This window comes from Hemiscyllium ocellatum, chromosome 29 (assembly GCF_020745735.1).
Source record: "Hemiscyllium ocellatum isolate sHemOce1 chromosome 29, sHemOce1.pat.X.cur, whole genome shotgun sequence".
NCBI lineage: Eukaryota > Metazoa > Chordata > Chondrichthyes > Orectolobiformes > Hemiscylliidae > Hemiscyllium > Hemiscyllium ocellatum.
The window spans coordinates 24,911,793-24,939,227 of record NC_083429.1 but is presented as its reverse complement, the minus strand read 5'-3'; the positions used below and the strand labels follow the sequence as shown (position 1 = coordinate 24,939,227).

General features: G+C 42.7%; 1 protein-coding gene across 3 annotated transcripts in view; it reads left to right on the top strand.

The window, feature by feature from the left end:
- The window catches only part of robo3 (roundabout, axon guidance receptor, homolog 3 (Drosophila)), a 312,623-nt gene that overhangs the window by 154,518 nt on the left and 130,670 nt on the right, over window positions 1-27,435 (top strand). For all 3 annotated transcript variants that reach the window (XM_060847034.1, XM_060847033.1, XM_060847032.1), the window contains exons 7-8: window positions 10,459-10,583; window positions 15,607-15,775. In XM_060847034.1, the coding sequence (XP_060703017.1) occupies window positions 10,459-10,583; window positions 15,607-15,775 (294 nt within the window). The remainder of the gene's footprint in view (window positions 1-10,458; window positions 10,584-15,606; window positions 15,776-27,435) is intronic.

Below are 27,435 nucleotides of genomic sequence, written 5' to 3'. Positions count from 1 at the left end.
AAACAGGCCCTTTGGCCCAACCAATCCACACCGACACTCTGAAGCGTAACCCAGCCAGACCCATTTCCCTCTGATTAATGCACCTAACACTATGGTCAATTTAGCATGGACTGTGGGAGGAAACCCACGCAGACACTGCGCGAATGTGCAAATTCCACACACAGAGTCACCCAAGGCTGGAATTGAACCTGGGACCCTGGTGCTGTGAGGCAGCAGTGCTAACCGCGGAGCCACCGTGGCACCTCTGATCAATAAATCTGCAAGGCATTTCTCTTTATGCCAGGCAGTGGATTTTTTTTGCCCAAGTACAATTAATTGCAGAGGCAAGAAGGACGTGGTCTCACCTCTGGAGCAAGTGTAAACTGAGGAAAAAGCTGATAGAAATTCACAGGAAATTCTTTCTGAGCTGCAAAGCGTATGAATGTAATTCTGCTCACTGTTCCCATTAATGCCACAGAAATCTACCTAGAATTAGAATTAGACTTTATTGTCATGTACTCAAGTACAGGAGTACAGTGAGAAATGTCACCACATGCGCCATCTTAGATACAAAGTACCTAGGAACAAATCTCAGGTACTAAAATGGATTAGGTACAAAAATGGAAAAATAAAGCGAAAAGCTAAAAGTTCTACATTGCAGTTCTGCATGGTATAAATTAGGGACAGAAAGGAAATTATAGTCTCCTCATGTTGAGGGGTTTCCACAAATGGTCTTGCTCTTACACCCCCCAACCCCCTCCCAGCTGGGCTTACCCCAACCAGGCTCACAAGCTGCTGACTGCCATCTGTGACAGACTAACCGTACCAGCCCCCAGCCTAAGGCTCCATGGCCAGAACAAGGTACGGCTTTGGACTAGGTATAAGCTGCTTTAACAAATACAGAAATTGCTGGAAGAACTCAGCAGGTCTGGCAGTATCTGCAGAGAGAGAAAACAAAGTTAGTGTTTCTGGTCCAGTGACGTTTCTTCAGAACTAATTCTGATCTCTAGCGTTGCAGCTTTTTTTGACAAACTGCTTTAAAATTGCACCCGGACATTTGGTGTGGAGTTCGCCCTGAGTGATCAGTGCTGTTGTAATATTAGCAAACAGCCCCCTTGTGAAAATCAAAGCAAAATGCTGAAGATGCTGAAAATCTGAAACAAATTCGGAAAATGCTGGAGGGACTAAGCCGGCCTGGGTAGCATTTGTAGAGAGAGAATGAGACAGTGTTCTGAATCTAAAATGGGGGTGAAGTTTAGATGCAGGAGGCTGGACTGTTGTGGTGGGTCATGGGGATTATCTGAGCTGCAGGCTCTCGCTGCCTGACTTGGTACAGGAGGGAATGGGTCTCTGAGCGGTCTCCCACCTCACAGTGGTCTCCTCCTGAATCGATTTTACAATTCTAGATTTAAAAAGTAAACGGAGACCTCCATGTTGAAGCATCCAATTTCTTCAATTACAGCCTGTGGAGCTCTCATTGTTTGCCCTCCTGATTCAGGAACCTACCTGCCATCCTGAATTGGACAGGAAGCCTGCCTTCCCCCTTAAAAATGCCCCTCAGTGATTGACTGTTCTTAGTGAGGGAACCACAAAATCAAGATGCAGAAATGGTGCTGACCTCCGTTTCTTGCCTTTGTCACTACCTATCACTCTGTCCTTATCTGTCTCTGAGTCCTGTGTGTGTGTGTGTGTGTGTGTGTGTGTGTGTGTGTGTGTGTGTGTGTGTGTGTGTGTGTGTGTGTCAGTCTGCATCCATCTCAAAGGAAGCTTTTCTCCCCTCTACCTCGGTCTCTGTCTTTGGAAGCGTACTTCTCTATCTCTTTGTGAGTATGTCTCTATAGATCCCTTTCTGGCTCTGTGTGTTTGTGGCTGGCTGTCTGTGCTGGTGTCTACGTGTTTGTCTTTGCATCTGTTTTTTTGAAGTCCTCTGCAGAAACTCCATTAACCAATAAAACTAGCTTACCATCAGCTGCTGTATGCAATGTAGTCACTTCAAATTAATCCATTAGTAAATCAATTCACATTTAAAGCTGTCACACCCTCCAGGCAGACATTTAAAATGCACAAAGCTTTAAGATATAATAACTGTGTCTACAACTGATTTCAAACTACCTAACAAATTGATAATAAGACAATGGTCAACTTTTATTTGGGATTCTGTGTTCCTAACCTTATAATTCCTTTGTCGTTTGCTATTGTGTAGCTCCCTGTTAACTGTGCCTTAGTGGGAGACACTTGACTCTGATGCAGAGTCTGTGGTTTTATCCCACACTGTAGGTTTGACCTCAATTCCTAGGTGAACATGCCAATGAAATAGTGACATTGGCCTTTTTGTTTGGAGTCAAGTCCATCTACTCTCGCTCATGGATATAAAAGATTCCATGTTACTATTTCTGGCTGGGACAGCAATTATTGCCCATCCCTTGAGGAGAAGGTGGTGAACGCTCTCCTTGAACTGCTGCACCCTGTAGTGCATTTCATTTAGGGAGATGTACAATGTTGTTAGGGAGGAAGCGCAATATTAAGTCAATTTATGTACTGTCCTTGTCCTCCTGGACAATAGTGATCTTGAGTTTAGGAGGTGCTGTCTAAGGAGCCTTGGTGAATTGCTGCATTGCAGCTTGTAGATGGCACACAACCTTTAGATGAGTCAATTGTGCAGAGAGTGAATGTTTCTGCCTGTGGTGCCAATCAAATGAGCTGCTTTGACCTGGATGGTGTCAAAGTTCTTGAGCGTTGTTGGAACTACACCCATCCAGCTAAGTGAAGAATATTCCATCACACTCCTGACTTGTGCCTGACAGGCTTTGGGGAGTCAGGAGGTGAGCTACTCACTGCAGGATTCCTAGCCTCTGACCTGTTCTTGCTGCCTTTGTGTTGATATAGCTATTCCTGTTCCATTTCTGGTAATTATGAACTCCCAGGATCAACATTCCTTCTCATTCTTTCTTTCTTCTGTATGGATGTCTACGAACTGTGCTTGGCAGCAGCTCCTGGAAGCAGAGGCCAATGTGTCAGCACAATGATCAGTGTGTGCAGAGCCTCCAAGACAGAGGGAATGTTGCATAGGATGCCAACAGTGGTAAATTCATTGATGGCAATGCCAGTGAATGTCAGTGGGTGATGATTAGATTCACTTTTGTTGGGGATGGTCATTGCCTGTCATTTGTGTGGTGCAGATATTACTTTCTACTTTTGAGCCCAAGCCTGGATATTGTTCATCACAACTATCCCTGATGTCAATGCTGCATTTGACTGAGTGTGACATCTAGCATACCTACAGTCAATTGGAATTGGGGGAAAAGTCTCCACTGGTTAGACCATTCTTATTGTTGCTGGAGGTTAATCATCTCAGTCCCCAGGACACCCTTTCAGGAGTTCCTTAAGGAGGTATTCTAGGCCCAAACATCTTCAACAAAGGCTTCCCTCTATCGTAAGATCAGACATTGGGCTATTTGCTGATGATTTCATAGTTTTCCCTTCTCAGACACTGCAGCTGCCCATGTCCATATGTGGCAAGACTTGGACATCATCCAGGTTTGAGATGGCAAGTGTGGGGCAGTGACCATCTTCAAGAAGGGAGAGTCTAATTATCTCCCTTGATATTCAATGTTAAAAATTGCACAACACCAAGTTATAGTCCAATAGGTTTATTTGGAAGTACTAGCTTTTGGAGCACTGCTCCTTCAGCAGATAGCTAGTGGGCAGGATCATAAAACACAGAATTTCTAGCACAAGATCATAGTGTCATGCAGCTGATACATTATAATGAACCAACCTAGATTGCTGTTAAGTCTTTCATCTTTTAGAATGAGTTACAGTTTGATTCATAAATATGTAAATCCCAGAACGTCTTTCAAGTCACAGTCCCAAAATAACTTAAGGTTTTATATAAAAAATGACGACATCTCAGCTCAGACAATGCATTACAGGTGTGAGTTTAGAGTCTGTCTATATCCCAATCTTGAGTCAGACCTGAGCAGCGCTCCAAAAGCTGGTACTTCCAAATAAACCTGTTGGACTATAACCTTGGTGTTGTGTAATTGTTAACTTTATCCAGCCCAGTTCAACACCTGCACCTACTCATCATCGGTATTCAGTGGCGTTCCCAAAACGGAATCCCTTGCCATAAATAATCTGGAAGTTATAACTGACCAGAAACTGAACTGAATAAACTATACAAATACATTGGTACAAGAACAAGTCATAGGCTAGGAATTGTAGAGCAAATGCTTTTATACTTACAGCAAGGCACAAGTCAGGAGTGTAATGGAATAAACTAAACTTGCCGGATGTGTTCAGCTTGCTAACAATCAGAATCAGAATCATCGGATTCCTAATGAAGGGCTTATGCCCGAAATGTCGATTCTCCTGCTCCTCGGATGCTGCCTGATCTGTGTTTTTCCAGCAACACACTCTTGACTCTATCTCCAGCATCTGCAGTCCTCACTTTTTCCTCCATTAACAATCATGCAGCTCAACACCATCTGGAACAGAACAGCCCATTTGATTAGCATCCCATCAGCCATCTTCAACATTCAGTCCCTCTTTCACTAATGCACATTGGCAGCAGTATGTATCATCTATTCGGTTCATTGTTGCCTCACTCAGCCTGCTTCAACAGCACTTTTCCAAATCCCAGGCCCCTACCACTGAGATATATAAGGGCAGGAGATACACGGGAATATCACTTCCTGTATTATCTTTAAGCCACCGCTCTGATTTGGATCTATTATTGGATTAAAATGTTATAATTTTCTTCCTAACAATGCTGTGGGTGTCCTTACACTACACAAAATGCAATGGTTCAATTAGGTAGCACAGGATCACCTTTTCAAGGGCAATTAAGGATGAGCAATAAATAATAATCCTCTTCAGAATAAATAAAAGAAATATAGTTCCTGGATGCATTTTGCATGGTTCCATGGCAATGTCTCAATCCCCATTAGTCAACCTGCATTACTGTGTCATGTAGTGTGCTGATGGGAGCAAGATGTAAAGCTTCAGGAACATTATCGCTTTTTTCAGAAAGTGACAATCCTCCGACCTCCTGGCCAGTATTCACCACTCGACCAACTTCACATAAACAGATTCTCCGTTAGTTATAATGTTTTGTTGTTGCCACCAGATCCCGGACACGCCCCCACTTTGTTATAGTTAAGAACTCCGTGAGATTATCCAAATTATTTAATTTCCATGCGAGATAATCTAGCTTGTAAAAGAAACCAATTTAACCATGTGTTCTTGAGTTAGCAGAAGTGTTTTTCTATTAATTACTAAACACGAGAAGCAATATTAGTGCAACATGCATGCACATAGATTAGAAATGAGAGTTGAATCCAAAAATGATAAAAGTGAAAAGATATATGGATTTGTACCTATTGGTCATTCTTGCAGAGTAGGTAGTGGAATGTTGATTGTTGACCAGTCAATTTCAGGAGTCTTGGCATTTCAGGTTAGTTCAAATCCATTTGTTTACTTTAGACCATTGCTTCTGGCTGGCTGGCTTCTTGCACTCTGAACGAGAGAATGATCTACCTTCACTGCAAGAGTAACTAGAGGGTGGATTTTCCACTATTTCCTTTGCAGCAGACTAGTACTAAAACTCAAACTAGATACACAGTATCTCATTCTATTGATAAACACAAGGTCCTTGATGTGCTGCCTTCAAATAACACATGCAAACCCAAGGTTGAACCAATTTATTCTTATATGTTTTTGAATGGGAAAGATTCAAAACACGTCCTTTTACTCAGGCTATTCTGATCAGTTTCCAATATCATTTTCACTAGAGAACCTGCAGGAGATTACAGCTCTGTTTGTAGTGCATTTTCTCCCTTTTAAGTCCAACGTTTTGAATCTTCCTTGACACTCCATTAAATGTGACATTCCAAAGTAGTCTCCAGACAGCTACTGAATTCATATTGGAAGGGATTTTGGCTGAATCAGCCCCCTTTTTTTTGTAGATATTTTTATTGAAATTTAACATTTTTGCAAATTTACAAAAATAAACAAAACTCTCAAATACAAACATTGATGTACAATTAAATCATAATACAATAGTCATAAGTTAACAAAGAAAAGAGAAAGAAAGAAAACAAAAAAAAAGAAACGAAAAAAGAAAGAAAAAAAAAACTCAACTTTCTACTAATCTAGCCTATAACTAACCAGAGTGTATACCTAAGTCTCTTACATGCTCGGAATGTATAAACATCAAATGTAATAAAACCCATATTCGCGCAGGATTCCTCTCCCAAGGGGCCCCGGAGCAGCCCGGTCTGAAATCTTCACTAAATAAAAGCCCTTGTTAGGATAGCCAAAATATCTGCATTTATATAATTCAAAAAGGGCTGCCATATTTTATAAAATAATTCAGTCTTTCGGTGCACCATATTTGTGAGGAAGTCAAGGGGGATATATTCCATAATTAATCTGTGCCAATTTGAAAGTCCAGGGGGGCCCTCAGCCACCCAGTTCACCAAAATATTTTTCCTTGCACAGAAAGAGAGAATAGAAAATAGTCTCTTCCCATGCATATCCAGAGATGAGAGGTTCGAAAAGCCCAAAAGGAGAGATACAGGGTCCACCCTAATTTCCGTTCCTAAAATTTCTGTCAGGGTATTTGCCACTTTAGTCCAGTATCTGCAGATTTTCTGACAAGTCCACAGACAATGTACAAGAGTACCCACCTCTATTTTGCATTTAGGACACATTGGAGATGCTCCTGCCTTAAATTTTGCCAGTTGAGCCGGAGCTATATGGGCCCTATGAAGTATCTTTAGTTGGATAGCCTGAGTTCTGTTACAGATAGCAATTCTTCTAGCATTTTCCCAAATGTCATTCCACATATCCTCAGAGATTTCTAGCCCCAAGTCCTGCTCCCATGTTTTAAGCAGGTCATCCATGTCTCCTGAGACTCCATCATGTAGCAAATGGTATATAGTACTAACGGAGGATGCCCCCGCTGGTCGTAAGACATTACGTTCTCTGTCTGATTTATAAAGACTATCTATTAATGTAGTCTTAATCAGCCCCCTTTTATCATAGAATCATACAGTGCAGAAGCAGCCATTCAGCATTAAGTCCATGCCAACCCTTTGAAGAGCAGCTCACCAAAACCCAACCTATACCCTATATCTGTAACCTTACATTTCCCACAGCTAAAGCACCTGGCCTGCACATCCCTGGACACTTTGGCATGGCCAATCCACTTGGCCTGCACATCTTTGGACTGTGAGAGGTAACGTGATTGCCTAGAGGAAACCCACCACAAAGACACAGGAAGAATGCGCAAATTCCACACATAGTGGCCTGAGGCTGGAATTAAACCTGGCGCTGTGAGGCAGCAGTGCTAGCCACCATGCCACCCAAATGTAGATTTTAATTTAAAAACCCTGTGTTGGAATTAAAGTTCAATATCTGCATTGGTCCTCTGGGTAATGATCTGTGGCTGTGGCTGTGGCTGTTTGCTGTGTATCAAATGACTGCTACATATCAGTCTCTTTCTCTGTATATTTTAAATTTGCCATTTAAGGGAGAAAGTGAGGACTGCAGATGCTGGAGATCAGAGCTGAAAAATATGTTGCTGGAAAAGCGCAGTAGGTCAGGCAGCATCCAAAGAGCAGGAGAATCGACGTTTCGGGCATGAGCCCTTCTTCAGGAATCGGGCTCATGCCCGAAACGTCGATTCTCCTGTTCTTTGGATGCTGCCTGACCTGCTGCGCTTTTCCAGCAACACATTTTTCAGCAGCAATTTGCCACTTAAGGTAATATTTGCAGAAACTGCATGACAAAGCACAGGTTTCAAGTGCCTACTTGAGAAAATCTGCCCTATTCATTGGCATCGAAATGCCTGGCTCTTGTCTTTATTTTGCAATTGTTCTTTGTTGGGTGTGATCACCTTAATATGGGATACCTTTAAAAGACTTTTCTCCGTAAGTCTGTGGTGTTGAGGTGATGGATTGAAGCCTTTTCATTCAAGGACATCTCTCAGGAGCCGACTTCTGATTACAGGGCTGCAGGTCCTGTCATTTCCTTTCACCAGACATTTATATCCAGCTCGAAAGTGATAAGCTCAGCATAGGCCAGATGTCAATATCTTTCAGCACCTTTTACTCTTGGAAGCTCTGCTTGCTCAGTGGTATATTGAACCGCTTTGTGTGCGTGTTATATTTAGTGTGACAGGCTAATAAAGAGATCTCGCTTATATCTTCCTTATTAAAACCTTTCCCTTCACAATCTGTAAAGCTTCCGATGTTTTATTAAGTACAAATAATGTATTGCTCTCCAAACAGAAGGGCTAGTCAGAAGCCTAGCAGTCTATATCTCTCATGTTTTCAAATTAGCTCCAGGAATAAGTGCTCACTTGTATCCTTCGATTTTTATGACCTTAATGGTCTCTCCATGACTCCACCCATCCTACCACATTGCTGAAATCTAGCACTGACTGAGTCTTGTCTGAGGAATAGGTCGCAGTGTCTGAATCATTGCCAAGAGGCCACTTTTCATTGGAAGAGCTCCAGTGTTGAATGTTGACACGCTGTCTAATGTGTCATCAACTGAGATTCACACAGGCCCAAGTGCATGCTCTTAACAACATACCAACACATGCCAACACCTTACAGATACAAATGTACTCTCAAACCATACAAACAAATCCAAGCAGATGTTAAACACACAAACAATTTGCACATATATCTATACCTTCAGGTGGCTTCCAATCTCCCATAACACTATTCAAGGGTTAGAAGGGGAGTTCTCTGCAATGTCCTGGCCAATACAGTAGTTATCCCACAGCCAAAGCTGCTAATAAAAGATTATCTGGTCATTCTTTCATTAACGGTAAAACGTTTTGAGACATTTTGAGATCAGGAAAAGCACAACATAAAATGCAGGTCCTCTTTTTAATATTTGTTTTAGATCTGTAGCTCTTCAAACAAATTGCATTAACTACTAGATTCTTTCCTGTAGATATAGTCAGCTGGCTATTTAAACCAGGAATAAGAGATGAAAATCAGCCCCTTTGTGTTTTTGATTAAATGCTGATTGTTCGGAGTCTAAATTAGTCATGGTTACATTGTGGATTATGTCAATAATGTATCAAAAGAAACATGTACTCCTCCATGTGTATACACAAACATAGACACACATTCACACACACATACACAAACATACGGGCATCTGTCACAAAGCTGGTCCCTTTTCTTTCTAAAAGCAGTTCCTTGGCTCAAGGAGACTCTGTCCTTGATTTTTTTCCAGAGAGGTTATAAACTGGGCTGGACTCCAATCAGTCTGGTTTGCTGCAGAGATGAAAAGGATTTGTAAACAGATGGGAGTTCACGCCAAAGTGGTCATGCTTTAGAAGTGACCTGTATAAAGAGAGGGAAATGGTCACTTCTCTAGCTGAGCTGGGCTGAGCAGTTTTAGTTCAGTCTTGAACTGGAAAGTTCAACAGGGAGCTGTGTGAAAACTCTCTCTCTTTTCTGCCCTTCAACTTTAACCTGTTAGCATGTGTTCCATTTATACTGGGTTTAAAAGGGGGTTTGCTCACTGGGGCTGTTGTGTGTATTCAGAACAGCATAATTAAATCTGGCTAAATAGGTTGAGTTCTGTAGGGATTCTTTATTCTTTTCTTTGTGTTTCATTGTGTAATTTTGTGAATAAATGTATTTGTCTGTTCTAAAATCTAGTTGTCAACCTAGCTATCTTACTCCGGGTAAATATCACCGTACATTTACTGAAACAAATTGCAAAGTTAGGTCTAGGGCTGCCTGCTTAAGAATGTTTTGAGTGATCTGACCTAGTCCATAACACATCGACTTATCTGGATAGGGATCAGACAGGAGTTTTCACAGGGTTCTCCTACTCATGCACCATAACATCAATACAGGAATGACAGTAGTCCCACAATTGCAAAACTAGGTGCCTGTCAGTAAAGGAAATCGGTCCCTACATTGCTAGCCTATACAATGCAAGCTGAGATCCTGTGTAAGTTGTAAACTGTTACATTAGTCAATTGGTGGTGAAGCAATCCAGAGATAACCCTGAGCCCCATATAGATCAAAGTCGTTTCCCCAGCAGTGATGAAAAAGTTGTGTTGCATTATCAGCAGAATAAAATTTAGCCTCAAAGACAGCTGCTGATTAAACCTTGATTAAAAGTAACTCTTTATCACGTAAACTTTCGGAAAGTGTTTGGGGACATTAATGCCAGGATGAATGTGAATCAGTATTGACAGCATTCTTAAAACGGAAAGACTTTGAAGGACGAGAGATGATTCAATGGTAATTTAAGCTTCACCTCTGCATTTTTAATCCGTGGAAATCCTGAAACTCTTTGATCTTGTGGAGTGTTTTTTAAACTATCCTGGGAATGATCTGACAGAAATCTTTGCTGGTTGTTTGAGCTGGGCTTTGTTGCTCGAGTTCTGCCTTTGATTTTCTTTAAAGTAATACTATGTCTGTCTTGTGCTCTCTGCAGTGCCACCACAGATCGTCGTGAGACCTCGAGATCAGATTGTAGCTCAGGGCCGCTCCGTGATCTTCCTCTGTGAGACGAAGGGGAACCCTCCGCCCGCTGTCTTTTGGCAAAAAGAGGGAAGCCAGGTGGGATTTGTGCCAGTTACACAGCAGCGCAAACTCAAACTTATTTATTCTTTCACGCAGAAAAGAATCTGCAACATCTACATGGGAGGGTCGAGGTGCTGTGAAAATGGGGAGTATGCTGGTGAACATCAGTTATAATTCAAACCTTTCATCCGAGGCATTTAATGGTTCAATCACATCCTTGTATTTTAAAACATAAATAAACAGAAAATGCTGGGAATGCTCAGCAAGTCAGGTAGCTTCTGTGGAGAGAGAAACAATTTTGAGTTAACCTAGCTTAAGGAAAACTTTTTATCCTCACCAAACCTGAGCTGGGTGTAATTGATGGTGATGTTGGCTATGAGAACTGAAAGAGTATCCCATAGCCTAACACAGAGGTCCTCGTCTTTGGTTAGCAGATAAAATGATAGATGACATGCTTACAAACAAGGCAACTCTTCCCACAAGTTTATTTGTTTGCGGATGATAAAGGTTCTTTTAAGAGCTCCTTGGTTTTAGTATGCAGAGACTGGTTTCTGTGGTTTGTGAGCGCTTTTCATGAGTTGTTGGACTTCCACATGACTGGTACTGTTCGGAATTTGAATGGAGAAAGCACCTGAGCAACTATTCTGCAGAACCATTACTGTAACCACAATGCCCCAAACCCCAGGGAAATAGCCTGCAAGTTAGCTGTTACATTTGGACAAAATACAGCCAACCCAACTGTTTGAGGTATTCTAATGCTGTTAGTTAGATCATTCCCAGTGATTGAATAAAGAACTCTTTAGATCCTAAGAGATTATATTCCCTTACAGTGTGGAAAGAGGCCCTTCGACAGAACAAGTCCACACTGACCCTCCGAAGAGTAACCCACCCAGACCCATTTCACTCTGACTAATACACCTAACACTAGGGGCAATTTAGCATGGCCAATTCACCTGACCTGCACATCTTTGGACTGTGGGAGGAAACCCATGCAGACACGGGGAGAATGTGCAAACTCCACACAGTCACCCAAGGTGGGAATCGAACTCAGGTCTCTGGTGCTGTGAGGCAGCAGTGCTAACCACTGAGCCACCATGCCGCCCCTCATTTTGTATCTTGGACTCATCATATTAATTGAACCTCTTTTAATGGCCTTGGAACTTTGACTATTCACCTTGTCTGATAACACCACTCTTGTATATGATTATTTGAAGCATTAACTGATTTCCAAATCTACACCTTCTGATTTCTAAATAACAATGTAATTGGAAAGCTATCATCAAAATAATTGCATGTAGCATTCACTTCTTTGCCATTGGGTCATTGGAGCTGCAGTTGAGGAGCAAATGATTGCAATGATTCAAGAAGGGAGCTCAGCACCACCTTCTCAAGGGCAACTAGGGATGGGCAATAAATACTGGCCCATCCAGGGACACCTGTGTCCCAGGGCACCCTTCCATGGTCAAGATGTGCAGATACTTTGGAAGATAACGAGAGGTTGCATCCTCTCAAAATGTAATGTGGAAAACACTAAAATACCATTTGAGTACATTAAGTAATAAGAAATGATGAAAATCATCAAAGTAACCTAGTGTGATAAAAGTAAAATGTTGACATGAGAAATTGGGCATCAGTTAGGAAAGCCCTCTTTTGTGGTTATTTATTCTTATTGCCTGCCTCCTATTTGTTCCTCCTGTCCTTATGATGTTCACATCTTGCTGGGTTCTATTCTATTGATACCAACTGCCACAAATTGACTATTGTTCCAACATGAGTTTTGACATTGGATATTGGTAAGAGAGGTGAAAGGATTTATGTGAGTATTGCCACAAAGCATTTTACAGTCAGTGAAGTACTTCAGATCATTCTTGTGATTAAGGAATGCAGCAAGCAATGTTCACAAAGTCAAGATCCTGCAAACAGTAATGAGAGAAATGGTTTGCATGATGTCAAATGAGTGATAAATATTGCCCAGAATACCAGGGAGAATGCCCCTGTTAATTTTTAAGAGAGTGGGATTTTTTATGTCCACCTGAGAAGGCAGATAGGACTTCGATTTACCAACTCATCTGAAAGAAGCGACTTCAAAATGTGTAGCGTTCTCAATACCAGAATCACTCTGAAGATAGGTCACTGCAACCATAACATCAATTCTGCTTTCTCTCCACTGATGCTGAATTTTTCCAGCCATTTCTGTTTTTGTTTCTGACTTTCAGCATCTACAATGCTTTGTTTTTGTTTCATTGCTGTACTGTACTCATATCTGGAGTAGAACTATAAAATAGTTGGGAGTTGAATTGACCTAATGCTGAGCTTTGTTGTCATCTACACGTTTTCTTCAATGAATAAAAACAAGGAACAGAAAAACCTGGTTCATTTCTCCACCATCTCTCTCTCTCTCTCTCTCTCTCTGTTGGCAATTACAGTGCTCATCCTGCACTCTAACTGAGATCCAACTGTAATTGAACCTGGCCTCTACGTAATGCAAGTGCTCTGTGTAGTGACCCAGTAAAATCAACTTGCAGGAGTATCCTCGAACATGCAATTCCACCTTAACAAGGTTCAAGCTGTTGATCTGCCCGATTGTACTTCCTATTGTAAATTGTTTTACACTGGAATATTGGACCTGGTGCAGCATGAGTGATAGCAGAGTGCTTCAATCAGCTAGAGGCGCCTTGTAACCCAGAAACAGATAGGCGACTGTCACAAGGACAGATAGATGACGGCTTTGACCCTGGTAGTTGCCAGGAGCCAAACTGTGACTGCTGAGCTCGTTTCTGGATTCACTGATGCCCATTCAAAATCAGATTAGATTTCATTGCGCATTCATAAAAACGATAGCCTTAGGTTTTATTTTCTTGGCCCCCAGTTCTATCTGTGTTACCGACCAGCTTAAGTAATTTGGTTGCTGCTGATCATGACCAAATTAACTAGTTGGTAAAGGAGAAGGTCAGATACTAATAATAGTACTGTTTTGTCATCAGGCTGTATTCAGCATCAATGCCTGCTTAATTCTGTCTCTCTCTTATTCCAGCTTAAGCATTATGGGAGTGCGCTTTTTTTTGGGATAATTCGCACAAGAGCCAGAGTGTAGAGGAGCTAAATATATATTATGCAACGAAATTGTCGGCATCTAGAACCTCTCTCCCAAAATGGTGATCATAACAGAGCAGCAGGGAGTTAGATCAATATTTGAAGGAGAGCAAACAGTGAGGTTGTGGGAAAAGAGCAAAAGGAAAGTGAGGCGAGTTGGGTAATTCTTACAAAAGGTCAACACAGGAATTATGGACTGAATAGCTTTCTGCTATGCTGGGCGGTTCTTTGATTCCTGCTCGGATGTTAATCAAGTGGAAAATGTCACACTTCATTGGTTTCAAAGCACACACAGCGATTCAGTTCGAAGTTCAGCTGTTCCCTGCCTGGGGTAGTACTGGAGAAAATGGGGTCACTACCTCTCAAAGAGAATTCCAGAAAAATGAGTGGGGTGGGTGGGGTATTCTGGCCTTTGTGCTCCGTTGTTTAAGCTGTAGTATGGCCGTTGGTAGATCTATTACTGATTAGTACTGGTCTGTAATTGGACCTGTTATGGTGTTGGGTACAAGAATCATCATAGAATCCCTACAGTGTGGAAGCAGGCTATTTGGCCCATCAACACCCTGAAATGCATCCCGCCCAGACCGACACTACCCCCCCCCCCCCAAACTCCCCAACAATTCCCTGTAACCCTTTCATGGCTAACTCACCTCCCTGAACACTATGGGCAATTTAGCTTGGCCTATCCACCTAACCTGCACATCTTAGGGCGGAAACCAGAGGAAACCCACACAGACATGGGGAGAATGTGCAAACTCCACACAGACAGTTGCCCGACAGTGGGATCGAGCTCAGATCCTTGGTACTGTGAGGCAGCAGTACTAACCACTGAGCCACTGTGTCATCCTTGACAAGAAGCCAGTCATAGTTTTACCTATTTGTACAGAAGAATTTAAGTATGTTTTCTTACTGTTTATTGATGCCGATGCAGCTTCCGAACCAGTGACCTCTAGGGCAACAGTTGATGGGGAACATCACTACCTGCAAGTTTCCCTCCAATCCACGCGATCATCCTGACTACAGGGAAAGTGCACTTTAATGCTTGTTTCACTTAACATACAGTCGCTTGTAGATCCCACTCATTAACCGACCCAACTCCCCTCTCAGTCTTGGATCTGACTTCTTCCACTCTCAGCCCCAGTTATCCCCTTAACAAATCCAACCCTGACTTCCCTTTCAGAGTCAAGAGTGTGTTGTTGGAAAAGCACAGCAGGTCAGGCAGCATCCGATGAGCAGGAGAATCAACGTTTCAGCATAAGCCCTTCATCAAGAATGAGTCTTGTGGGCCAGGGGCTGAGAGCTAAATGGGAGGGGGGTGTTTGGGGAAAGGTAGCTGAGAAAGCGATAGGTGAATGAAGGTGAAGGAAAAGATGATAGTGTGACGAGAGGAGGAGAACTTCCTCATGGTAGGCATCCTTGGAAGAGGCTTTGCAGTAAGATTACTGACTTCCCTTTCAGCTTGACTCATCTCCTTAGCTCAGTTCTCTCACTTTCCTTTCTGCCATATGGAATGATCTATCCACAGTTCAGTTTTAACACATTCTTAATTTTTGGGGCCAGATGATTGCATTATAGCAAACATTTACCATTCAGCACTGTTTCTTCACTGCCACTGGGTCAAAATCCTGAAACTTCCTAATTACATAGTGGGAGTGCCTACACTGCATGGTCAGCAGCAATTCAAGATGGTGGCTCACTATTGTAATTGATGAATTGCAGCGGAGATGAGCAATAAATGCTGGGATAGCCAATGATGCTAACATTCTATGAATGAACAAACATAAGGAAAGGCAAACATGGAAACAAACAGAACTTATTTGCATCAAGCAATCCGCATGTATAGTGCCTCCGAGACTGGAGTGGGGCAGATTGTGTCTGCCCTTGCCTGTTCAATGAGCAATTCAATTTCAATTGCCAGGGAGTAGTTTTGACTGCAACAAATTATTCTTCTGTTTCTTTGCTACAGATCCTGCTTTTTCCCAGCCAGCCTCAGCCTTTGGGGCGTTTCTCTGTCTCTCCAAAAGGCGAACTGACAATTACCGATGTGCAGTCAGGTGATTCTGGGTATTATATGTGTCAGGCAATCAGCGTTGCTGGCAGCATCCTATCCAAGGCCCTCCTGGAGGTGGAAGACGGTAAGTCCAAAAGTGTTTGATATCTACTCCCCAGCTGCCTTTGTCAATTGGAAGAAATTGATTTTTATCAAATGAGTTACTGAAAGAAGGACTAAAAAATTACATTCAGACCATGATAGCAAGACGGAACTGAGAAACATTCCAAGCAAAAGTTACTATAGTTCTGCCACCCTCAGGACTGGAGCCAACTTGGTTCTCTTTGAATCCCTATAGTGTGGAAACAGGCCATTCATCCCATTGAGTCCACACCAACCCTCCAAAGAGCATTCCACCCAAACGCTACCCTTATAACCCTACATTTCTCATGGCTAATCCACCTAGCCTGCACACTATGGACAATTTAGCATGGCCAATCCACCTAACCTGCACATCTTTGGGAGGAATCAGAGCAGCAGGAGGAAACCCACAAACTCCATACATACACTCGTCCCTGGCACTATGAGGCAGCAGTGCTAACCACTGAGCCACTGTGCTGCCCCGACTCTATTGCCATTTTGGGTCAAGCTGGGGTCAAAGGTCACTTGAAGCACAGTGTAGAGCAGCATATAAAGCCATTAACTAATCTAGAGCCCCACCATACTAATACAGCACCTAAGCAGATCAATATAACCAGTTAAGTTAGATTTTTAAGGAGAAAATGAGTTCTGCAGATGCTGGAGATCAGAGCTGAAAATGTGTTGCTGGAAAAGCGCAGCAGGTCAGGCAGCATCCAAGGAGCAGGAGATTTGACGTTTCGGGCATAAGCCCTTCAAGAATTCCTGAAGAAGGGCTTATGCCCGAAACGTCAAATCTCCTGTTCCTTGGATGCTGCCTGACCTGCTGCGCTTTTCCAGCAATACATTTTCAGCTCAAGTTAGATTTTTACTCATTTAACATCGATGCATGGAAAATGAGAACAAATGTCTAGTTTTTCGACACTGGGTAGGGGGATTTGAGGTACTCAATCTAATGTGAATTGAGAATCACTTGTGAGCCTACAGACAAAACCACTGTTATTATCTAGTCTGCACCATCTCTTTCTGAGAGACTGAATCTCCGTAGGAACTGGATTACAATAATTTTTCAGCAGAAGAGAGTGCTTTCTGGAGTGCAAGTCAGCACAGGAAGGATTCTAAGCTGTTTGGGAGAAAGCTGGTGAGATGACCCAAAATTAGACTGTCGAGCATTAGTTAAATGGGAATAATTTTGAGGCAAGAGTGTATCTAATGTGTTCACGTAATCCTAACTTCTAAGCATGGAGTCAGCCAGAAGGATGGTGCTGATTTGTTGTAAATAGTGAATTTTACAAAGGTACTGCAAGACTTGTAGAAGAAAGTGAGGACTGCAGATGCTGGAGATCAGAGCTAAAAATGTGTTGCTGGAAAAGCGCAGCAGGTCAGGCAGCATCCAAGGAGCAGGAGAATTGACGTTTCGGGCATGAGCCCTTCTACAGGAGAGCTTCTGGGCAGAGGAGATGACCTGGGGTGTGCAGTGAGAGAGGGACTCACTGAAATCCTTGTAGAGGGAGGAAGAGAGCTTCTTCAAGGAAGGCGTCCTTGCAAGAGGATTCGCAGTAGGTTAAAATCTTCTAGGAGAAATTGAGGACTGCAGATGCTGGAGATCAGAGCTGAAAATGTGTTGCTGGAAAAGCGCAGCAGGCCAGGCAGCATCCAAGGAGCAGGAGAATCGACTTTTCGGGCATGAGCCCTTCTTCAGGACTTGACAAGTGGCATGGTGGCTCAGTGCTCATAGCACAAAGGACCCGGGTTCAATTCCAGCCATGGGCAACTATCTGTGTGGTGTTTATACATGCTTCTTGTATCTGTGTGGGATTCCTCTGGATGCTTTGATTTCCTCCCACAGTCCAAACATGTGCATGTTAAAATTGCCCTGTAGTGAGCAGGGATATGTAAGATGGGTGGATTAACCATGGGAAGTGCAGGGTGACAGGGATAGGGTAGAGGGGTGCATCTGTGAGGGATGTTCTTTGGAGAGTGGATGGGCCAAATGCCTAGCTTCCATACTGTAGGGATTCTATGATTCTACAATAAACAGAAAAGATGTTTCTGCTGACTACGTGCATGTAAAACTGAGGAACAAGCTCTCAGTATGAAGTGATAGGCTGTTGGGACGAAGATAAGGAGGAATTTCCTCACTTGGCAAGTGACGAATCTTTGAAATTCTCTACCTCAGAGAGTTGTGGAAGTTCAGTCATCGAGTGTCCAAGGCAGAAATCAATAGATTTCTAGAGTCTAAAGATATCACCATATAAAGGGGATGGTGTGGGAAAATGACTTTTTGGTAGAAAATCAGCCAATCAGCCTACTCCTCTTATTTCCAATGTTCCTAAATAGACTGAGTAAGATCAGTCAAAAATTACAAATGGCATTCAGAGTTTGTTCTGCAGTGGATCAGTGGCCAAAGAAACACTTACAGTGTGAAATTCCCATTGATCTCACCAATCAACTCTAAACCCTGTTTGAATGAGGTTTTTGACTGGGACAACATCATTGATGTCTTTGTGTTATGGCTCCCATATGCACTAAGAGTGGTCAGAGTATGTCATTGTTCAGCTTCGGTCTGGCTATAGACCTGAGTTACAGAAAATGAAAGATAGCTCTTTAAACCTCCGCGGCATTTTTGCTCCTCCAGTGTGCCCACTCTGTGCTTGTTATAGTTATTGATTGTCCAATTCACTGCCACCAGGGTACAGTTAACTGGGTAAATCAAAGTGGATTGAGACATGCGGGACTTGTATCCTGTAGGAGCTTTAGAAGCTATAGGAAATTCAGTTCCTGGGGAGGCTGAACGACCCACAGCACGAGCTGGGCAGAATGGTTTATTGCTCAAACAATACATTTTTATGAGACGTTTTCGCCACTTCTATAACCACCGCAATGACTTGCTCTATAGAAACACTAACATAACCCAGCATCCCAAAAAGGCTCTTCTGAGATACATTACGAAGCAAACTTTGACCCCCCAAAGCCACAAAAAGGGAAATTTGGGTAGGTGACCTAACTCTTGGTCAAAGAAGTCGAATTTAAGTGGGCTCTTAAAGGAAGATATTTTTAAGGTGAGAGAAGAGAGGTTTAAAAAAGATGTGGGGACAAATGTTTTACACAGATTTGTGTGAGTGGTTTGTGTGTGGAATGAACTTCCTGAGGGAGTGGTGGATGCAGGCACAGTTACAATGTTTAAAAGACACTTGGAAAGTATATGAATAGGAAACATTTGGAGGAGCAGGCAGGGGGGACTAGTTTAGTTTGGGATTATGTTTGGCATGGACTGGTTGGACCAAAGGGTCTGTTACCGTGCTGTCTGACTCCATGTTTCTGAGAGAGAGGTGGAGTGATGTAGGGAAAGGATTCTGGAGCTGAGAGCCTGACGGGTGAAGATATAGTCACCAGTGCTGGAGGGGTTAAAATCAATATTCTTTCCCAAAAGCGAAAAGAGCAGTGGGTGTTGACACCAGGCCCAACCATCTCAGCTTCAGTAGCTATGGTTGATCTTGTCAAAAGAGATTACTACACTGTTAAAGAATTGCATCTGGATAATAAACAGGATTCCCACAGCCTGATATTAAAATATTGCGTTGTGTGAGTGCTGCTTTCCACCAGCTCTGACAGAGTAGTGAAGCTCCTCTGGCCTTCTGAACGATGAGCAGAGCCTGTGAAAGCTGTCAGGGTTGCTACCCCTAGACGATCTCCGTCCAGGGTAGGCCACTAACAGGGATTGACTTCATTTTTGTTCTCCCCTTCCTGAAAATTGGTGCCAGGAAATTCAATTGAGCGTGAGCTTCCCTCTGCCCTGTCACTGCTGCCAAATCGATGGCAAATAATTGGTGCTGCAAACGAATGCTGGGAATAAAATGTGGGGAGACTATCTCTGTCTCGTGCCCTGTTTCATTATTTTTCACTTCGTCTGCTTTGTATAACAGGAAGCATGATTGCTGGAACAGTACAACCCTCTGCAGTCAACCCCTTCATAATGCAAGTCGTTTCTTCAATAATTAGTTGAAAGGTTATTATTGATTGAATGTTTAACACATTTGTGTGGCAATTCTCTGTTTAATACTTCACCTGAAGCAGTTCACATTTTTTAAAAAATTAATCTTGCATAGGGTGTGAGTGTGAGTAGTAAGGCCAGCATTTATTGTTAATTTTAATTGCCACTTAAACTGACTGGCTTGTTCGGCCATTTCAGTGGGCAGTATCATGAGTCAACCAGATTGCTGTGGGTCTGGTGTCAAGTGTAGGCCAGATCAGGTAAGGATGGCAGATTTCCTTCCCGAAAGGATATTAGTGAACCAGAAGTTTTTTTTTAACAACAGTTGTTTAATTGCTAAGATTAGTTTTCAATTGCAGATTTATTCATTGAATTTAAACTCCAGCGATTGCTGTGGTGCGATTTGAACTCATGTCGCCAAATAATAGCCTGGGCTTTTGGATTACTAGTCCAGTGATATGATCATTGTCCTACCATCTCTGGTTCAGAGTTTGAAGATCCAACACTGTCATTTTGAGAAACAAGGGATGGCCGATAAATGCAAGCTTTGCTAGTTTTACAGGCAAATGATAGTTTCACTGTTTAGATCCCTGTAGGAAGATCAATGGGCTGGTTGATTTGGGGGAAGCTGCAGAATTAGATGTGAGATGCTATCATTTATCTGGGAAAGGGAGTGAGAGGCAGTGTGGGCAGCAAAAGTAAGATTTTTTTCCAAAAAAAAAGCGTCCCAAGGCTAAACTTCAAAGGTTACTTCATAGAAACATAAAGAATAAAATGAAAAAAAAGATGTATACAACGTACAAATCTTCTGAGCAGTAGAAATACAGATCTGAGATTGGTGATGTGAGCCCTTCTCTTTGATGGTTGTGTCAGATACAGAATGAGTGTTGGATGATCATTGTGAAGGCAGGTCCTTGTTTCGTTATCTGCCAGTACTTGATCTAGTACCTGTCTTCTTATTTTGGCCGATGTATTTTGGTTGTGGTTTGTCATTGTCTTCCTAATGGACCGAAGGAGTAACGTTTTCTCACAGATAGTGGTGCGTGTATGGGATACGCTGCTAGAGGAAGTGGTGAAGGCTGGTATGATTATCTGGATGGGTACATGAATAAGAAGTGTTTAGAGGGATATGGGTCAAATGCTGGCAATTGGGACTAGATAAGTTTCGGATATCTGGTCAGCGTGGACAAATTGGATGGAAGTGTATGGTTCTGTGCTGCACAACTCTACGACTCTATATCCCAGGGCAGGGTGAGGAAGCAGGTCCTGAGACTGGCTTAGCCTGAATAGGAATCCAACCCACGGGGTTTTGAACCATCCACTGAGTCAGCTCACGAACAGACCCTATTGGCTCTTTTGAGAGTCATGCCTAGCTTCCATTTCAAACTTGGCTTTGATTACAATTTATAGATGGTAACATTTTTTAACATCTAACACCATTTCAATCTGTCTTGTGTAACAGATTGCATCTTAATGTAGGCTGCAGTGATGTTTGAGGCATTCACGTGTATGCACCCTAATCTCAAACATAACCTACAACAACTTGAACAAACTCACGATGTCTAAACATTGAATCATATAAAACTGGAGCAGCAGTTCACTGTGTGGCCCTTTGAGACTGTTTCACCATTCAATATGATCATGGATGATCAGACAATGTAGTCCCCGGTCCCACTTTCTCCTCATATCCTTTCATCCTTTTCGCTCGAAGAATTATATCTAGCTCCTTCTTGAAAAATACAATATTTTGTTCCCAACCATGTTCTATGGAAGAGAATTCCGCAGGCTCACCACTGTCTGGGGTGGATAAATTTCTTCTTATTTTAGTCTTTAATGGCCTATCCATATCTGGTTGAGGGCTCCTCAGTCATTGGGAACACCCTTCCTGCATTCACCCAGTCCAGTCCTGTTAGAATTTTAGAGGGTTCTATGTGATCTCCCCCCCTCACTCTTTTAAACTCCAGTGACCATAGTCCTAAGCGATGTAATCTCTCTTCTTAATCTGTATTGCCATCCCAGGAATCATAGAGTCTGACAGGAGGGAGACAGGCCCATTGGCCCAAACTGGTCCATACCAACCAAAATGTCCATCTACACGAACCCCATTTCCCAGCACTTGACCCATATCCTTCCAAATCTTTCCTATCCATATATTTATCCAAATGCCTTTTTAATATTAACGTACCCACCTCAACTACTTCTGCTGGCAACTCATTCCATGTGCATACCACCCTCTATGTAAAAAAGTTGTCCCTCAGGTTCCCTTTTATTCTTTCCCCTCTAACCTTAAACTGATGCCCTCTAGTCCTCGATTCCCCAACCCTGGGTAAAAGACTGAGTGCATTCACCTTCTCCATGCCTGTCATGATTCCATACACTTCTATAAGATCCCCCCTCAGCATTCTACGCTCTGAAGAAAAAAGTCCTAGCTTATCCAACCTTTCCCTGTAACTCAGACCATTGAGGTCAGGCAACATGCTTATAAATTTCTTCTGCACTCTTTCAGGTTCAATAACATTCTTCCCAAAGCAGGCAACCAAAACTGAACACAATATTCCAAATGTTGCCTCACCAATGTCCTGCAACATAACTTCCCAACTTCTATACTCAATGCCTAAAATCATTGTGGATCAGTCAGGCAAACCTTCATTTACAAACCTTCATTCCTTCCTCAGATAAGGAAACCAAAAAGGCACACTATTCCAGGTATGATCTTACTAAGGTTCTATGCAATTAAGAAAGACACCCCTTCTATCAATCTGTGTGCTGCTTTGTTTTCAAGCATTGTGAGTCACAACAGTGACACGATAGGGGAGGAACATCTTTGTGTTGACTCAGTGAATGATGGTTATGGGTCCAATTTCAGGGCTGGGACACAAGCAGATTTCTGGCAATTGACTTGCTGTATTGCCAGAGGGACTGGGGCACTGCCCTGTGCTTGGTAGATAGTTTGTTATGATCTTCAAGTGTTTGCATTTAAGCTGCAAAATATCTTTTTTTAAAATCCTCATTTTTGAGAAATGGATGTTGTTAGCTAGGTTGGCTTTTTAATCACATGTTGCTCTTGAAGAGCTACTCATGAGCCACGTCCTTAAACTGCTGCAGTCTTTGAGTTAAAAGTACTCAGTGGGACGGAGAGAGATGCAGGATTCTGACCCAGTGGCACCAAAGGATCAGCAAAAGATTAGGATGCAATGTGAATTGGAGGAAAACATGTTGCTGAAAACATGTTTTTTTTTACTCTATATGACCATTGCTCTTATCCTTCAAAGTGGTGGAAGTAGTGGGTTTGGATGGTTTAAAGCAACCTTGCAGATTTTAGATGGTAGATGGACCAGGTATTCCAGCTTGCTTTTCCTCTTCCTTACACTCTTACATTGTTGAAATCAGCTTTCGCTGCACAGACACATCCTGAGACACATTCTCTCAAGTTTAAAACTTGTAAAGTGTCTCATTGCCCTCTCATTACAGCATTTTGAAACTAAACTTGACATCCATCCCATATTCCCAATTCCTTCGTCTCAGCCGCATCTGCTCCCGGGAGGACCAGTTCCAATACCGTACAGCCCAGATGGCCTCCTTCTTCAAGGACCGCAGATTCCCCCCAGACGTGATTGACGATGCCCTCCACCGCATCTCCTCCACTTCCCGCTCCTCCACCCTTGAGCCCCGCCCCTCCAACCACCACCAAGACAGAACCCCACTGGTTCTCACCTACCACCTCACCAACCTCCGTATACAGCGTATCATCCGCCGTCATTTCCGCCAACTCCAAACGGACCCCACCACCAGGGATATATTTCCCTCCCCTCCCCTATCAGCGTTCCACAAAGACCACTCCCTTCGTGACTCCCTCGTCAGGTCCACACCCCACACCAACCCAACTTCCACTCCCGGCACCTTCCCCTGCAACCGTAGGAAATGCAAAGCTTGCACCCACACCTCCTCCCTTACTTCTCTCCAAGACCCCAAGGTATCCTTCCATATCCGCCACAAATTCACCTGCACCTCCACTCACATCATCTATTGCATCCGCTGCACCCGATGTGGCTTCCTCTATATTGGGGAGACAGGCCGCCTACTTGCAGAACACTTTAGGGAACACCTCTGGGACGCCCGAACCAACCAACGCAACCACCCCGTGGCTCAACACTTTAACTCTCCCTCCCACTCCACCGAAGACATGCAGGTCCTTGGACTCCTCCATCGCCAGAACATAACAACACGACAGTTGGAGGAAGAGCGCCTCATCTTCCGCCTGGGAACCCTCCAGCCACAAGGGATGAACTCGGATTTCTCCAGTTTCCTCATTTCCCCTCCCCCCACCTTGTCTCAGTCGATTCCCTTGAACTCAGCACCGCCCTCCTAACCTGCAATCCTCTTCCTGACCTCTCCGCCCCCACCCCACTCCGGCCTATCACCCTCACCTTGACCTCCTTCCACCTATCACATCTCCATCGCCCCTCCCCCAAGTCCCTCCTCCCTACCTTTTATCTTAGCCTGCCTGGCACCCTCTCCTCATTCCTGATGAAGGGCTCTGGCCCGAAATGTCGAATTTCCTATTCCTTGGATGCTGCCTAATCTGCTGTGCTTTAACCAGCAACGCATTTTCATCACTCAATCACTACCTTTTATCTGCTCTCTTCAATTTTAATTCTTTCATGCACTTCACTTTTTTTTGATAGATATTTTTATTGAAGAAAAAGAAAAATTTTTTATAACATATTATTACAAACTTACAAAATAATACACACAAATATAAACATTAATATACAATTAAATATTAAATAAATAATAGCCAAAACATAGCAAACAAAGAGAAAAGATAAAGAAATAAAAACACTCGACTAACTACTAATCTAACCTATAACTAACTAGAACGTATAACAAAATATCTTACATTACTCAAAAGGAAAAAAACAAGATAACATAATAGTTAAATAATGAGGTACATGCTCACAACAAATTAACATCAAGTCATAACAAAACCTGTATTCGTACAGGATTCCTCCCACCAGAGGCCCCCAGCCCAGGCTGAACCTTTACCACAACTAGATAAAAGCCCTTGACAAAATGACCAAAATATCTGTATCGATGTAGTTCAGAAAGGGCTGCCATATTTTATAAAATACTTCAGTTTTTTTGGTGCACCATATTTGTAAGGAAGTCAAGGGGAATACATTCCATGACCAACCTATCCCAATTCGAATGTTCTGGAGGGTCCTCAGCTACCCAGTTTACAAAGATATTTTGCCTTGCACAAAAGGAGAGAATGGAGAATAATTTCCTCCCATGCACATCCAGGGAAGGCAGCCTCGAAAAGCCCAAGAGAAGAGATACTGGACCACCCTAATTTCTGCTCCCAAGATTTCTGTCAGAGCATTTGCTACTCTGACCCAGTATTTGCAGATCTTGTGACATGGCCATAAGCAGTGTGTGAGAGTGCCCACCTCTATTTTACATTTAGGACACATTGGAGATGCTCTTGCCCTAAATTTTGCCAATCGTTCCAGTGCTATATAAGTCCTATGGAGTATCTTTAATTGAATAGCTTGGGTTCTATTACAGATAGAGACCTTTCTGGCATTTTTCCAGATGTCGTCCCATATTTCTGAAGAGATTTCCAACCCCAATTCCTGATTCCATGTTTTAAACAATCTTTCCATGTCTTCCGACACTTCCATAACACTCTTCGTTCCCTATCTGATTTATAAGAGCAATCTAATAAAGTAGTCTTCTTCTGTATGTAATCTCGAATATATAAGAATGGAAAGAGGTCTCCATTAGGTAGTCCAAATTTCTGGTGTAGCTGTTCAAAAGACATCATAACCTCCCCATCGAATAGATCCCCTAAGCGGGAAATATCCCTAGACCACCAGGGTTTAAATGTAGCGTCTGTGAGCCCCAGTTGAAAACCCCATGTTCCCACTATAGAAGTAGAAGGGGAGGTTTTTTTTGTGAGTTGCCCTCGTTTTGTCGCATTATCTTCCAGGTTTTAATTGTGTCTAATACTGTAGGGTTTTTACAATGGTCCATAACAACTTTCATTTTATCTGAAAATAGAAGATTAATAAGGGGACACTTTGCTTGAGAGGCCTCGATGTCCATCCAGATTGATTGCGGGTCACACAAGACCCAATCAGCTATGCAGCTTAATAGGGAACTCAGCTGATACTTCCTAAAGTCTGGAAAATCCAGCCCTTCCCTTGCTTGTGGAAGCTGCAGCTTCTTTAACTTAATAAGGGGCCGCCTATGACTCCAGATGAAAGAACCAAGCCAACCGTATAGTTTGTGCAATGCCAGCCTTGGTAGTATCATAGGGAGCATTCTCTTAGGATATAGGAGACTGGGCAAGATATTCATTTTAATTAGAGCTATTCTGCCTCACTAAGATATTGGAAGTTTTCCCCAACATTGAAGGTCCTGCCTTATCCTCTTCAATAGATGTACAAAATTGACTTTATACAACTGGTCAAATATTGTGGTGATAAAAATACCTAAATATAAAAAAAACCCTCCAGAGACCACTGAAAGGGAAAGCGAGATCCGTCTGATAAGTGGGACATACTAGTGAGACTGTCCAGTGACATGAACTCCGATTTTGTGGAATTAAGTTTGTAACCTGAGAACGCACTAAATAAATTAATTACTTGGATCAGGCGGGGCACGAACATCAAAGGGTTACTGAGAAAAAGGAGAACATCATCTGCATAAAGGGTAATTTTACGTTTACCCATACCAACCCTCGGAGCCATTATATTAGAATCAGCCTGTATAGTTTCCACTAGTGGCTCAATTATTAGCGTGAATAGTAACAGTGAGAGAGGACGTCCCTGACGGCAGCCCCTACCCACACTGAAGCTATCCGAGCCTAAACCATTGGTAATCATGGCTGCTTTGGGGTCATTTACAACATTGAGAACCATTTAGCGAATACCTGTCTGACACCGAACTTTTCCAGTGTGTAAAACAGGTATGACCATTCAACACTGTCAAATGCCTTCTCCACATCCAACGAGACTGCTATTGCCGGTATTTTTTCCCGATGACAGATTTGAATCACATTCAAAACCCTTCTAATATTATTAGATGATCTACAGCCCTTGATAAATCCCATCTGGTCCTCTTTTATGATGTGCGGTAACAGCTTGTCCAACCTCAACGCTAATGTTTTATAAAGAATTTTAAAATCTACATTTAACAAAGATATTGGTCTGTGTGATGTGCAATCTTTTGGGGCCTTTCCTCTTTTGAGAATAAGAGAAATATTCACCTCTCTCAATGACGGGGGGAAGGTAGCCCTGACCATATGAGTATTCATACATGTCTATAAGTGGACCAGCCAATACTCCTGTAAACTCTTCGTAGAATTCAACCTGGAATCCATCTGGGCCAGGTGCCTTACTGCTCTGAAGCTGTTTGATTGCGTCAAGTACTTCCTGGGTTGTCAGGGGAATATTCAAAATTGACACCTGTTCCGGGGTTAAGTCCGGAAAGGCCAGGCTTTTAAAAAAGGACTCCATCATCTTAGCTCGGTCTTCACAATCCTGCGATTTATACAAATCAAAGTGAAATGACCAAACCCCCGCGCATAGGCCATAATGGTCTCCCACATCACCGGGTTACTGGCCGTATCTGATTTAATTTCCAAAAAGGTTTTGAATTCTTGAGAA